At 45.5% G+C, this 16383-nt stretch overlaps 1 protein-coding gene across 1 annotated transcript in view; it reads left to right on the forward strand.

The window, feature by feature from the left end:
* The window catches only part of Sulf1 (Extracellular sulfatase Sulf1), a 67476-nt gene that overhangs the window by 42265 nt on the left and 8828 nt on the right, over nt 1-16383 (forward strand). The window contains exon 4 of the mRNA XM_086913990.1: nt 9479-9800. Within this exon, the coding sequence (XP_086770116.1) occupies nt 9479-9800 (322 nt within the window). The remainder of the gene's footprint in view (nt 1-9478; nt 9801-16383) is intronic.

The following is a 16383-nucleotide window of genomic DNA, read 5'->3' on the forward strand; positions in this document are numbered from 1 at the left end:
CCAGTTTGATTCGAACATGGTCTCGAGAAGAGGAATATGAATAATAAAAATTTTATCACGTTGATTGACGTAAGGATTCTGTTAGCTTTTTCCTTTAGTTATTAAGTTGGAAGAGAGATATATTTCGATACAGCCTTCGATGCGGACAGCAAGAGCGGTGAACTTCCCTCCGCGTGGGGAAAAAACCGTGACATTCCTTTGCGAAGAGACGAAGTTGACCCTGAGATCTCTTCAATGCACGCTCCATGCACACTCCACCACGGTGCGACATTCTTCTTCGAATTGGATGGCTCGTGGCTTCGAGGTTTTGTTACGTTTCAAATGTTTCGAAAGCTTTCCCTCGACGGAAGGGGGTAAATTATGACGGTTGAAAACCTTGTTTTTAGAAGGATTGTTTCACGAATAAACACGGGAGAGAAAGGTTTCGACAGCGTCTTTACACGCTGTTTTTTCACTTTACGATGCCCTTTGCCGGGTATAATGATAAGGCCACACACGCGCCAGGTATAGAGGAGCAGATCCAAGGCGTAGGATAAACCGGGCAAAGGACTCGAATCGACTCGGTTCGAAAGCGTTGAAAGTGAGAACGAGCGAGGGAAACGCACACGAGGTGGCGCACCTTACCTACGCTCAACCTGTTTTCACCTGAAACATCATCACCGTAAAATCAATCCTCATCACAAAATCGAACAACTTCGACGAGACGAATCCTTCCTATCCTTTAACAACTCGGCGTAAAAATAATTACAAATTTATTATCTTTTCATCTCTTCGAAAGATCCTTCGAATCTTTATTCTTCCAAGCTTCGAAATTTCGATTAACGTTGAAAAATTTTTCATCGTCGAACCGGCGTTGCGAATAAGAAGGTTAAAAAAAAAAAAAAAAAAGAATCTTTCTTGTCAACCAATCGATCATGCCATTATCCCCGCCGATACGAATTACACGTGTAAAAGTCGCGATATTAATGGACGGCACGGTTCATCCTCGTCACGACGTTCCCTTCATTTTTCTACGCCCGCCCCGCTGAGATCTGCCTTATGCAAATCGAACACGGAGCTGCGACCGACGTGTTATACTTATTAGCCGTTCGTCGCACCTGGATCCCGGTCACGGATTCTCGGAAAGGATATCACGCGACCCTGGTGTGCGACTCTAGCTCTGGTTCCCCGGTTTGACGTGCGACGGAGCGCTTTCCAACGTGAAGAAACTGCGAATCGCGGGCAAGCAAGGTGTACATAGGCGTGTACAGGGAACGAGACGTTTTAAAAGAGTTTCATCGGTGCTCTCGACGAATGGCATGGTTATTAAGTTTTTCTCGGTTAGAACGAATCGTTGTGTCGCGTTTTACGGCTTCCAAGAATTTCTCTTTGGCCCGAGGGATGTGTTTTTCCGGGCGACCGCGTGTCGTGAAAACATTCTTGACAATTAGCGAGTCTTACATTTCATCACGCGTGTTTCTTGAAAGCGTCTAACGTTTGAAAACTCGCTGAACCGTGAACCGTTTCCTGGACCATTTGCGTAGAACGATTTAAGAAATATGTCATGTGTCATGCGTTAGAAACAGCGAACGATTCTCGAACTCTGTGAAAAAGCTCCCTGATTCCATGTATGTATTATATATGAAATATAAAAATGCACAACGAATAGGTCATTTTACGATCGTAATTTTTAACGGTTTAAAATAAATTCGATCGGTAACAATACTCGATAAGAAACGTAGGAACGAAACAACGATACGAAACAAAGAAAGAAAAAGGAAAAAATCAAAATGCGCACGCTACCCGCTCTCTCCATTGGATTCCTGAAGAATTCGCGTTCACGTTCTATCGGCCAACACGATTCTTGTTCGTATTTTTTCGTATCGACGCAACACTTGCTCCATCCTCACGCACCCATCCTGCGATAATACAAATCCCCCTATACCTTCTCACCAGTTCCGGGATGTCGTATATGGGAATCGAATAGGTTTATTCCGTGAATCTCGCCAAAGGAAGAACACGTCCAAGGTATAGCCTCGATGACTCGAAGAGATGCCGGAGAAACGATATATCCTCCACCTTGTTCCTCCTCGACCCGTCTCGTAATTCGCCTCGGATTCCCGGTTTTTCCGAATAATTCCGCGAATTCTGCGCACTTGTCTCGCAAACGGACGGCACCATCCTGCTCCATAAAAATAATCCACGATGCAGAAACATAGGAAAATTACGAAAGGGGAAGTATCTCTCTTCCGCCGAGAATGGAGAGTAAATTTTACTTTGGCATGCTTCTTCTATTAAAGGGTATTTTGAGAGGCGAGCGAACAAGGCCTCGTACGGAAGGCACGATATCTCTCTGACACGGCTCTATTCAACCACGAATGAGAGAGATCGTGAAGAGAGAGAGAGAGAGGAAGTGTATACGGTGTAGATAGGAGGCGGTGGATGGCTGCGCGAAAGTGGAGTGGACCCGGTTGGTCCTCCTCAGAGCGTTATCGGGATAGCCAGGGTTGCTGTTGTTGTTGCCCGGTTGTTGTTGTTCGTTGCTGACGCGGTCGTTACTCTTCCCAGTTTGGCCGAGTATCTCGTGCCAGGCATTGAATCGCATCTGCATGGACGTGGTGCACGTGACGTAACGCGTTGAAAAAGGACGCGTCGAGGGTACGTACACCGAATATTAAAGAGACACGGATACACACAGAGAGAGAGAGAGAGAGAGAGAGAGAGGGAGATGTGGTTAATATTCTAATATTAGAATATTTCCCTCGAGTTCGTTAAGCAAAGTTGGGCCATAAATGGCCTCTGAACCAGTAGAGATGTTAACAGCATACGAAGTTCCTCGCGCTCGCCGGTCATTGAAGTACCGACCACGCTTCACGCGGTTTAACTTTGGTAATCGTACGAGGAATTCATTTGCCGTGGCCAACTCTGACTAACTAACCGGCGTTAACCGTAAAAGACAAGTATCAATAAAGAGGGAGATTTACAATAGGGAGAATTTCGCGCTAATCATCGGCCGGTAGTTGGAATTCCTCCGTTTCCATGGGAGCAACGTTTGAGAAATGACGCGGGCGTCAACCTCTGGGGATGGAACTCACCGCCGGTTTCGGTGGTGAAAAGGCTCGCGAGAAAGCGTGCACGCAGCTCTGCGCAGGTGAGAGATTATCTAAATTTAAATCGCAGACCAACGTTGGAACGGCATTGTTCGTGGCTGCGTCTCGCGGCTCGAGAGAGGAGGCGCCGCCAGTTTTTCGAGTGGAGGACGAAGGGAAGAGGAGCGACGTTGAGGAGGGAAACGACGAGGGCGGGGGTGAGAAGAAAGAAAGGGAGGGGGAGGGGGAGGAGGGAGGTGGAAGACGAGTCGGACTAACACGCGGGGCACCCGCAAGCTAGCTGCAAGATACACGAGGGTCGCACACATCGCACAAAAGGGCCCCCACGATGCAGGTGCAGCTCTGCGGATCGGTGCATTCATTGGACTTTTGCGACCCTTTCTGCGCCGTCGTCAAAAGACGTGCGACGGTGTCCGTGATTGGGTGAAAACGAACGACACCTTGAGCGCGCAACGGTCGTGTACCGTCTTTTCGGGACGTGAACTTCTTCGCGTTCTCTCTCTCTCTCTGTCTCCTCTCTTCTGGGATTCACAAGGATACAGTTTTACTGTCGCTGGGGGGGAGAATAAAGAAAGAGGATGAAGAAGAATAAACTTTACACCCGTCGAGAATTCTCTTCTAGCAGAGAGATTGTTCCCTCTATCCCTGATAGAAATATAACGCGATGTATCCTCAATTTCGATACAAACAAGTCAAGTTGCAGAAATACTTGGGATAATGCGTTTCTATTAACCATTTACGGCTTGTTAACTTGTAAACGGATCTTGCGACACGAAAGTGGTTGTGTGTAGGTAATAAGGAAAGGGGATCGGTTAAGAAATGAACAATCGAGAATAAACGAGGAAGAAGAAGAAGAAGAAGAAGAAGAAGCGGAGACGTTTGCACCGGTAATAAGACAAATCGGTCCCTATTATTTGCATAATCATGATAACTGCGTAATGACGGTATCAACGCGAGACCAATGTGGCTACCATAAATGTTGTCCCGGAGGGCGTTCCTTATGATTAATGCCTTGCGAGAGGGGGGCGCTTATTAAACGGGACAATCCACGAAGGAAAAAGTAGAGTTATATATCGAGAAAAGGGGGAAAATTGCAGTACCTCCCTCTTTTGTCGAATCTTTTCTTTTTTTCGCGGGCAAAGAACGGAGTTCGAAGAAAATAAACGATGCATCTGCACGATATTATTATATACGCGGTGGTATTTGCCCGGGTGGAGAGTTGGACGAGATCGAAAAGCGAACAATTCGAAGAAAGCATCCCGACTGGTTTCCTACAATTTTCGAAGATGATCGCGTGCCCGTCTCGATCCCTCTCGATCCATCCTCTCCGTTTCTATTCGTCGCGAAATTTTCACCGTAACGCGAATCGCGATGCATGCGATGTACCCTTAAATCGTCCCGGGCGACGTTTCGAAAATCGTTAGAAATTGGGCGGCACGCGAACGAGCCCGCGATGAAAAGGGGGTTAATACCACGGGTGCACGAAACAGACCGAAATAATCGCGAGAAGACGACCATTAACGATTTGGTTCATCGCGATGCGATCCGACGAATATAAGTCGCGTGCAACCAAGCTCCTTGCTAATTCCGCCGTTTGCTAATCGGGGGGTATGTATAGAACAGGCGTTTGGATTAAGCTTTCGTGACTCGGGGAATTCGAAAATGATGTCGACAAGCGTGCAACGAAGCTCCAAGTTGGAGGAAGAAACTTTATCCTCGTTTGCTTTATCAGATTTTGTAAGTACCGGTGATATATGCACACTTGTAGCTGCACAAGTTTGATTATGAAATATTGCATGGTGAATGAGAATTTTCGTGTTTAAAATTGAGTTGTCTGTATCAATAATAGCTTTGTTTCAAAAAAAAAAAAAAAAAGCAAAATATTCAACTTATGTACAGAAAAAAATGTTATATTATTTGAAACAGATAATACGCTATATACTTTATATTATGACACGAACCATATTAATGCAAAATTACAAATGAAACTTTAATATTTCGTACGAAAATCACAAAAAAAAATTGAAAATTTTTTCAATCAAAACCCGCACAAAAAATAGAGGAAACCATGCTATCGAAGTCACTTTTTGAATTATCACGATATCTCAATCCGTTGCCGAGATATAAGAAGTCAAAATATCCGCTCGATGTGGAAATTATGAATGGACCCAGTGTTCTATATTTTTCCTGGAAATGCGTACAACGTTCTTCCAAGAATCGCGTACTACGCTTTTCCAGGAATCGCGACTGTCACTTGTCTGCAGTTTGGGATAGGTCAGCGAGACGAGAAGTCCGAGTAAGGGACAAGGACGGAGACAATAAACGATTAAAAATTACCATTTTCTTTGCACGACGATATCTCGGCAACCGGAAGTCGTATCGAGATAAACGAAAAAGCGTTTTAAAGGGTAAGGTTTCACGTTTCTAACGATCGTTCGCTCGTTGATCGCAACTCATTATCTTCGGAGTTATAGCAGTTTAAAGTTTACCTAATTTTAATAGGATTAATCGGATTTAACGTAAGATGTTTAAAAATTATCTTTTCTTTACACGACGATATCTTGGAAACCGAAAGTCGTATCGAGATAAACAAAAATGCGTTTCAAAGAGAAAACTTCCCTGCTTTTAACAACCTTTCATCCATTGATCGAAAATCCTTACGTTCGAAGCTATAGTAATTTAAAGTTTACCTAAGTTTAATCGAATAATATTTAAAATAAATATGTATAAAATAATTTATAAAATCCTTTGATTGAAGCAAATTTAATCGAGTGATCAATTGATCAAACGATTTTAATATCTTGATAATCTTCTTTTAATTGCATTAACTTTTTCCTTCACGATACGAAAACTAGGATCTCTGGCCAAAATACAAAATAGCAAATGTACGAGAAAAAGGGAGAAGAAAGTGGGCCAATTCGAGGGATGACGCAACGTTACCTGTTGCTTCTCGAATTGCAACCAATGCTTGCCGTTTGTTGCAGCGAAAGCGCGGGTAAAAATGCAAAAATAATAGTCGAGACGAGTCTCGATGGCGTTCGATCGTAAAAAGCCGGTACGTAGTCGGCCGAGCCGGTCGATCGGTCTGTCCGACAAAGCGGGACAAAAGGACGAGCTGGAGGAACCGTGATATCCTGGCGCCAGTCGCGGCTCCGCATTCTCCTTTCTCCCCCTCTCTTCATCGCTCTTTTCTTTCGAACAAAACGAATATCCGGAGAATGGTGGAGCGGTCGATGCAACGGATATACATATATCCCGCCCGTGTTGTAGGCGGGAATAGGCGAAAAATTCACGAAACGGGGACCAATCTTATTTTCTGACGTTACAACACTCGTTTTCGTGGAATCAAAGCTGCGGCCAAGCCTCCGAGGCCTGACTTATCGCGAGCCAAAACGTCGAAATGAAAGATGGCTTTGCGGCCACCAATCGGATATTCGTTTCATACGAAGATTAGCGATGATTTAAAAATACCGAGAGAGAGAGAGAGAGATATGAATAGCGAGATGGGACGAAGATGGAGAAGCAATTGCGGGTTTTCGAGGTATGCGCATTTTTAAGAGGCGATGGAATAAGAAATAGCAGAGTATGGCGGGACATTGATTAATTGAAATGACGAAGGGGCAATTAAACTTGGTTACCAGTTGGCTGATCATTATTGTGATCAACGTTCCTCGCATGTGCATCGCACGATAACAATCTAATTGATATTTACAGCTGCCCCAGTGTATCCAGGTATTTTTAGGTTGGGCCTAAGTCAGTGTCATGCGAAGGCAACGACCTTAGAGAGCTGTTAAGCTGGCTCCTAGGCTTCTAGGCAAATAGGCCTAAGAATAATCGATATAAATACACTGTGCGTATTATTCAACCGTGGATCGTTTTTCCTTTTCTTTTTTTTTTTTCTTTTTTTTTAATATAATGACTTATCGATGAAAGATCGCACCCCGTTATATCTGCTGTTTCAAGCAAGAAAGTTTCTTCGCACTTCGTGTTCGAAGATAACAGTCCACGGTGATTAATTCGTTTGCCGAAAGGACAAGCTCTTAACGTATTCACGGCACGGTACAGCTAATGAATTTCGAATTATCAATAATTAAAGCGTAATTTTAAACGCGGCCCACCAACACCAGAGTTAAGACGACCAGGCCATTTATGCAAATTTTTCGATCCTTTAAACCAGTTCCGTGAGAAACTGGTGTCTCGCTTTGAAAAAAAAAAAAAAAAGAAAAAATGAGCCGATAGTATCTGGCCGCGGACGAACCGAGCGAATTTCTTCAAACTACGTCGCTAATTAATCCGCAACTACTTTTTTTCTCTCTCCTCCATCCACTTCGCTAGCCCCCGTCGTAGAAGAAATCAGGTCGAACATCCGCTTCGTCCCTTCTCTCTCTGTTTCTCTCTCTGCCGACACGCCGCAGGAAACGTCAGCTCGCGTGATCGCCGGTCGACTCATTTTTAAAACCATCCCTGACATTTAAAATTGAAATGTTCTTCCTTTTTCCTCTTTCGACCGTGCTGGCCATCCAAGTTTCCTCTCCTCTTCCTTCCTTCCTTCCTTTTTTTTTTTTTTTTTTTTTTTTGGATACAAAACGTCGAGTCATTCAAATTTCGTTGGAAACGAGAAGTTCCGAGAAACTCTATCACTCGGAAGGAAGCCGAAAATTTCGAGAAAAACCGTTTTTTAACCCGGCGTTAATGAGAAGGAGACACCAAGACTCGCGAGATTTCAAAGAGGATTCGAGACATTAACGAGCGCCCCGTCTCGAATATACGAACATATTGGGAAGGGATAAGGACGAATTTTCGAAGCAACCCATCCTCAACAAGATTTACCGTCCTTTATATTTAGTATATATCGAAAGGCGGCCCGTTTATTGAGATGTCATCGGTTAACGCAAAACGAGAGTAATGCGATTGCCCCGTCTCGAGGTGGTCCTCGCCCGCCTCGCAAAAAGTTGCCCCGTTCCGTCGAAACCATCCGCCTCCCTTCTTCTTCGTGCAACTGTTATAAATAAGCCCCCTTGCAACCCCCCCCTCGACTTATACGTTGTTCGATAGCGATGCGGCTACAGGTATGTAAACGCGGCTACCACCGAAAGGGACGGCGTGTAGGTACTTTTGAATTAATTATTTGATGGTGCCCCGTATGAATAATTCAACGCTGCCCCCGAGATGAATCCCGAAGACCGATGTGCTCTTCCCGCGCATCGAGGGGCCGGCCCGGAAAATGGGATTGCCTTTTTGATTTATCGCGGGCGGGAAATTCCCTTGGAAATTTCGAATCCTCGCGGATTCACCAAGGATGGAAGGATCGCGAAAATTCTCATCGTCCTGTATTTACGTTACGCTGTTTCGTTCGTTCGCGCGTCGAAAGTTGCGTTAATCGATCGAGACCGAGTGATGGATTCTGTTAAGAGAGTCAATCGAGAGTGATTCGAGTGGGGAGAGGGGGAGGGAGGGGTGTGGAAAACGAGAGCAAAAAGCAAGCCGGGGGTAATCGATCTGTTACATGAGTCAGTTCCTGCGACGAACTGAGCGTGTCCATAGCACATTAATTACTATTGCGATAGCAAATAGGGGTCTACTTAGAGAGATCTTTCTTTTATTAAGCCCGGTTGAAACGAGGCTGCCACGCCTCGTGATCATTACTCACTCTGACGACAACACTCTGATTCGGTGCCTTTTTTTGCCCAACGCACTCGATCGACTATCGAGACAAACCGAGTGCAGGCTACATAACGTTTGACAGGGAAACAAAGAACGTGCTAATCGTAGAGGAGCGCGTGAATAGGTTTAACACGTTCGATGTGCGAAGAAAAAAAAAAAATCGAATGGGCCTCTCTCTCTCGAGCAAGGTGGATATTGAGTTTTGATAAATATAAAAAACAGTTATAAAGCGCGAAAATTATTACCGAACGGGAGGAGAAAAGCGAGATACGTAGAAACGCATTTCATATTTCTTGGAAAAATTCATGACGCCGACGGTGTATGCATCGTTCACCATAAAATATCCATAGAAATCTCCATGACGCATACGGCGTTCACATCGTTTGCATCGAATGTATTAGGATGCAAGTAAAAGTTCTTTTTCCAGAGTTATTCTTTTTTTTTTTTTTTTTTTTATTATTAATCGACACATCGAAGTGATGAAAATTATTACAATCGGCGGACAAACAATCCTTCGATGATAAAAATAACTCCCGATTGCAACGATTGTTTCGCTCCAGAATTTTTCAAATAAACTCTTATAAAAACCGAATCGATGAAACGTCCGACTTCCGATTTCACGATCCTCCTCGATCGTTCGTATCTTCGACAGGGATCGACTCGAGTTTCCCTATCGCGGCTTTCCAGTAGAGTGTAATTCACTTTATCACGAACACACGTTCCAGGTTACTTCGGCAAGTATCTGAACAAGTACAACGGATCGTACATACCGCCCGGATGGCGGGAATGGGGAGGTCTGATAATGAATTCACGGTACTACAACTACAGCGTGAACATGAACGGGAAGAAGATAAAGCACGGGTTCGAGTACAGCAAGGACTATTACCCGGACCTGATAGCGAACGACAGCGTGACTTTTCTACGCCAAAGTAAACACAATTTCGCACGGAAGCCGGTGATGCTGGTCGCGAGCTTCCCGGCGCCCCACGGCCCGGAGGATTCGGCACCCCAATTCTCGCACCTCTTCTTCAACGTCACCACTCACCAGTAAGTACCGAGAAACTTCGCCATTTGTCTGTTTACCTTCGTCGCATTCGGCCGGTAAATCTGGGTCAGCTCGTTAGGATGGGAAATTCATTCGCCAATTACGAAGGCTCTGTTAGGCCCCCCTAGTTTCCAACCCTCTCGTTTCGATTAATCTTCTTTCTCTTTTCTTCCTACTGTGCATCTATGGATCGACGTTCGCAAGAAATTTATTGGAATAATTATTGCAAAATTTCATTTTTCATTGAAAGAAATTTCGTTGTACTATTACTTGTACAGTACTTTTTTTATTACTCGTCGTTTTCCACGGATGTTTTCTCCACGGAATTTCCCTTTCCCAAAGTATCGTTCCAAGACGCGTTCAGACGAACGATAACAATAATCCTTTCGACGCTTTAAATCGCGTAGCCCGAGGAAAACGTAGCAAGATGTTTTGCAATTTTCCGCATACAGAGAGAGATCCCAACAATCCTATCCTCTCAACGTCCTATCTCAACTTCTATCTGTCTTATCGGATTACGGGATGATGAGTCGGACTATTAGAATGTGTAGTGTTAAACTCTCGAGGGGAACGAACGAATCATGATACTTGACACGTGACGCACCTAAACCCTCGTCTAAATCCTTCGAGACGCTCGCGCAAAAATTTACGAGATTTACCACGTAAAGGGAATCGACGAACGTTGCACAGGGGGTGAGATTGCAGGCTATATATACAAACTCGCGTTTACTTCCCCCATTGTTCCCTTGACGCGTTTCGTTTTCATTCACCACGACGAACGAACAACACGCAATCGTGCCATAGACGTCTAAACGACCTCTTTCTCCGACGAACGAGCCGAGTTTGTGCACGCGTCTCTGCCAACCATTCGACGTCCGGCGTCCAAGTTTTCTCAACCTCTGTTTTCCCCATTCACGACGTCGTTCTAACGAGAATCCGCACGGGATTGGATGCGAGATTCCCGACGGTCTGGTCTGGGGAACACCGACCGAGAAGAAATGGACGAAAACAAGGGACAACAACGAATTCGTGAACGAGTCTGTGGACGATTTAACGGCTTGCAAAGAGAGAGAGAGAGAGAGGAGCCAAAGATGGAGGTGGAAAAGCGAGAGACACTCTAGACTAGACAACCGGATAGATAACTGCAGCCACGGTGTCATCGTCGCGTGATGGAGTGCCCTAGACGGGGTGCGCGCGATGAAAAGCACTAAAAACGCGTGCACCCCCCTGCTGGCAGTCTCGTCTCGCCCCTCTGGACAACGCCCGTTATTGTACACCCACGATGCAGGTATTATATTCACCTGTCTCTCCGTTCCCCACCGGTGAAAAAAACACATGCTTTGTCCCGCTCCTCGCCTTTGCCAGTTTTCAAACTCTTCTTATCCTTTTCACTCGCCCTCCCCCCTCGTACCTGCGACTCGCTTACGATTCAGACGAAGACGGAAGAGGAAGAAGAGAAAGAGAGAGAGAGAGACGCGTGACGGATTTTCGCGAGAGGGATTCTTTTGTGAACGAGAGGAGAGAAGGGATTGCAGATTTGCCTCATCGTATCGTGTGCTATTTTTGTCGGATTCCACTCGATCGATTCTAAATTAAAAGGATCTTCCCTCTATTTCGACAACGATATGATAATCCACGAAATTCGTTTCCATTCATCCATCGATCCATTCCCTTTCCCTACGAGATCGAATCGCGCGTTTCATTTCTCGATGAGGAATGTAGAAGAATTCTTTCGGGGATTTATATTATACAAGGAAGAAAATATGAAGCTTGTAAAGGCCGCGTCTCCTTTTACGTTGCACCTCGTCGCTTTCTTCTTTTAAAAAGAACGAACGACGAAACTGCCACGGAACGGATGTGAACCGATTTCCAGTCAGAATGGAACGCGTCCGGCCACAACGGTTGATACTACTTCGAACGATTGAAACGTCGATGCGCATTGAAGAAAGATTGGCGAGGAACGCAATGCAGCTACTTGCTCAGTGACACTCGTCACCAATGATTGAAATGTTAAAGATTGAGAGATTGGCAATTTTTCGTCAATTCGCGCCACCTGAGAATTCTATTCTCGCAACGATATTGTTCTCCCCGGGGCACGATAAATTATAATTAGAAACTCATAGGAGTCACGGGGGCGAAGCATGCTCGTTTAATTCCATATGGTTTCAATTCCACGCTCGTACATCACGCCATTCTCTTGTCGCGTCGTTCAAAAGCCAATCGCGGGTGAGACAAGAGAGGAAAAAGAAAGAGAGAAGGAGAGGAAGAGGAAGTGAGATTAATGCGTGCGTCGTAGCGCGCGCAATTACGCGCTTTCACGACGCTTTTAACTCGATGTTTGTGCCCTTAAGCAGCCGTTGGCCGAGTCGTTTCATTCGGTCGAATTAATATTTTTTTCCTTTCTTTCTCTCTCTCTCTCTCTCTCTCTCCCCAATTCTCTTTTCTCCCCCTTCGAGAAAGGATTGGAGCGACAAGCAATACGAAATCGGTTTTACGACTCCTGGTAATTTCCCGATCCGAACCTCCTTCTCTTTTTCTACCCTCCAAGCGAACCAACACGCTCGTGTTCCGTGACCCAAATTGTACGTTCAATCCTCTCCTTTTTCTTTCCTTTCTTTTTTTCGCTTTATTTCCACGGTACACGGTGCACCAGCAACGCTTCCGCGTGTTAGTTATTATCCCTCGATATTTTCACGATCGTAAATCTCTTCCACCGGCTCGAATCCGATCGCGAAGGTGGTGATGGTTATTTAACCAGCGCGCCTTTCGCCGGTGTGTGGTGTGGGTGTATTACTATCATTATTATTTACGATTCTCGTTCGTTTATTTGTCTCCCCCTCCCTCCAAAGTAATTTCAATTTCCCGAGAATCGAACGAAAACACGTTTGATAATAACGATCGGGCACGAAACGATTATCGAGATATCGAGTTGGAGATTCGATCGTGACAGGTGACATTTCGCGATTTACATTTTCGAGCTTGTCGCGGCATTCTTATCTGCTTTACGCAACATCCGATAAGCGATTGTCTTGGAACGACCGGTGATATTGCCAGTCGAAGAGAGCGAATTGGATTTTTTTCACGGAGGAAGAAGGTGAATTGAATTCGGTAAGATCGAGGATGTCCTCTTTATCGTATACCATTTAAAACGCGATCCAATGAGAATTTGATTGAATCGGAAGAGAATTGAAACGAACGGATTGTACTTTAACGATACCTCATTAAATGAAATGTATCGAGCGTTTTCCTCGTGGAGCCAACACACACACACACACCTTTACCGTGGTGGAAGGAAACGAACCAGCCCATGAGACCCAGGGAGAAAGCTGCTCATAATCGGGACTATCCATTTGGAGCGAATCGATCTTCGAAACTTCTCCTCCATGCCAACGATAAACGAACGAGACACGCGGCGTGACGCGCGCACTTTTCGAGGCTGGTCAACCTAATGCGATCCAAATCCAGAGCTAACAAGAGATAACAACCTCGCCTCGCGGTAGAAATTCTATTAATTCTATTCTATGAAAGAAAGAAAAGGGAAAAAAGAAGGACGAGTAATTTTAAGAAGCTTAAGACGAGGATCGATCGATCAAATTCGATCGAGGAAGAGGGAAAATAATTCCAACGGATGGAACGACACGATTTTTAAATCGAGAATAATGAATCAACTGGTGGTTTGTCCTCCACGTCTTCTCGCGTGGTCCACGCGGATGTTCGCCGTGGTCGATTTACTGGTCTAATCTCGATGGGACGGAATCGTTAATGGGCCCAACCAATGTTTCAGGGAGCACGATGGTTTTACACGCGTGGAGCCGCTTAATGTTTTGACAACGCCCTTTTCACCGTGACCAACTCCAGGCTAAGCTTATCGGAGATTTGGCTTGTATCGAGTCGCGGGACAGCGACGTGTTCCGCCCGCGGCCTCCCTTTTAATTCCACGCGAAACGCGGCTGGCCCCGTTAATATCACCGGTGATCAGATAATCGGGATTTATCGTTCGAGTAATTAGAGGGAGAAATTTATGTAGCAATTACGGTTAAGAGATGATCTTACCGTATTCCTTGGGGAGGGAGGGAAAAATTCAGCATCGTAAATCGGGTTTAAATATCACGATATATCTCCTCTTCTCGTCCTTTTTGGAAAATCGATCGATTAATTTGCTCGCGATAACAGCGGTGATCGATGATCTCTGGAACAGATTTCGCGACTACTTGGAGCGTGTCGACTTCGAGATTGATTTAACGATAAATTTGACGCATAAATACATACCGCGATGCAGATCGATAAGCTTTCTTTACTTCGCCATCTTTTGGAAAATAAAAGCTCGATTCGAAATACGCGTATTTATTGTCGCGTCCCCTGGAAAAATTCCAAACTCGATCGATCCATTTTTACGACGGTGGCGGCGACGATTTTTAGATTAGAGTCAGGATAGCGGGAATAGATGTGGCGATTACCGAGAACCGATGGAACCGATTAACGAGGCGTGAGTAAACGCGAGACGACACTCTCTCCACGTTTGCGTATCGGTCCGATCGCGAGCTGGAAAGACACGGGGGGAGGTTATTCGAGCGCGTCGAGGGGAGGGGGTGGGCGAGAAAACGGAAGAATCGAGCGGACAGAGATAGATAGGTTTCGATCGGATGGCGTCTTAGATCGTTAATAGCGCACACGACGTGAAATATACGTCGATCGAAGCGATGGCTGGTCGAACGGGCACAGCTCGGTTATTTGTACGAGTCAACCGAGCCGCGTGCATTCGCAACACGACAATCGACCCTTTGTGAATCGACGCGTCGTGGTGCTTCTCGTTCTTCGCCCGGCCGGCCGTCGTTCCAACGAATAGAAGAGAAAGTCGAAATCTTGGCCAGTACTTATTTACGCGTGTACGTGTGGTTCCCTCGCCTCGAATCCCTTGTATTATTTTTAAGTAGTAAAGGAAGAGGAGGAGGAGGAGGAGAGGTAATTCTTAGTTGGAATCTTCTAATAACGAAGAGCAATTTGTAATTCGGTGATCGCGAATCGTGGACAGTTGAAATAAATATTTGGGAAATAGTATTCTTGAATATCGTTTCGAGGAAAGGAGGGGGGGAGTCGAATATCGATTCCGGGACGATGAATCCGATACGCTCGTAATGATCGTCCAACTTCCATTGTAGTATATTGCAAAACAACGAAACGTTGCACCTATTCAATGGTTCAGTGAAAGCGACGATATCTCCAACGAAATGTTAACAGATACCTGCACAGATCGATATCCGTATTCCCTATTATATCCTATCCTGAAACGTGGTTTTTTAATGGAAAAAAAAAAATAATAATAATAATATGCTCGAGTATATCATTCACAAAAATTGAAAAAAGTTCAAAAAATATTCCATTTGAAAAAAAGTACGTACACGGCGCAAACGGAGCAACGACTTTCGAGAAAAAAATCGAAAAAGATCGCAACGAATAAATCGATCGTTCCGTGATTAATATTCTCGCAAGAGGGGAGTCGATTAGCGTTCCACCGCGAGAGAACGTCGGTTTTTTTCCCCGAGGAGGGATGCACGCTTGGAGACAAACGCGCGCGCCGATTTCGGGGGAGGCGAGAGGCGGGGGCACGTGTCTGGGTGCAAATATAATCGTCGAGTGTCTCGCGGGGAAGTTAAGTGGCCGTGGCGAGCCGTGGTGCACGCAGAATAGGCCGCAATTAAGGAGTCCAGACGAAATATACACGAACGTGGGCCGTGGAGGGGGGGCGTTGGAAGGGTTTCTGCACCGGGAACGGACGACTTGTATTCTTCTGTTCGGATTGCGAGCTTTATTTTAAATTCGCATAAAGCCAGTTTCTGCCGAAGCAACGAAAAGACGACCGTCCAAGGCTGAAATTAATAACGCGATTCGTACTTTCGTTTTTAAAAGTGAAACACAACTGCTGCTAGATTCTTCGACCTCTCTCTCTCTCTCTCTCTCTCCTCTTCGGCTCTCCAAAGAAAATCGTACAATTCGGAGAAAGCGAACCTTTCCTTCCCTTTTCTTCTCGAATTTCGTTTGAAAAAGGAAAGGAGGGAGAGAGGTTCCCTCTTCGCTTGGATTTATCGCTTGGATTTCTCGTTGGATCGTTAATTCGAAACGTGCAGTGCTCTTAGTATCGCGATGATCGCGTTAGGCAACGCTCTCCTCGTTTCTCGGGAAAATCTGCTCGCCTCTTGCCGGAAGCGAGACGAGATTCCTCGGAATTTCGCGTTACGTGGGCAGAGCAACGACTATCGCGCGGCACGCGAAACGCTCGTTTTCCATGCATCGTCGATCCATGCGCACGCCTTCCTTCACCCCTTGATGAGATCTCAATTTAGTTCAACGGGAATTAATTCAAGGGGTTGGAGGGAGAGGCTCCGTTGAATGAAACAATTTGACGATCCGTAATGAACGGATGGAAAAGTTAATTCTCCTTCCTTCGACCACGATTCGGCCCCATCCCTCTCTACGAGATCCCGTAAGAAGACCGGGCCGTGTTCGTGAAACCTGTTTCTCGTACGAAGCGAGACAAGGATCCAGCGGGGAGGCGAGCCGTTTCTGAAGGACGTGGCGGAAGGTGAA

Source organism: Apis florea, unplaced genomic scaffold (genome assembly GCF_048593485.1).
Source record: "Apis florea isolate Af1SG1 unplaced genomic scaffold, ASM4859348v1 contig_3564_pilon, whole genome shotgun sequence".
NCBI lineage: Eukaryota > Metazoa > Arthropoda > Insecta > Hymenoptera > Apidae > Apis > Apis florea.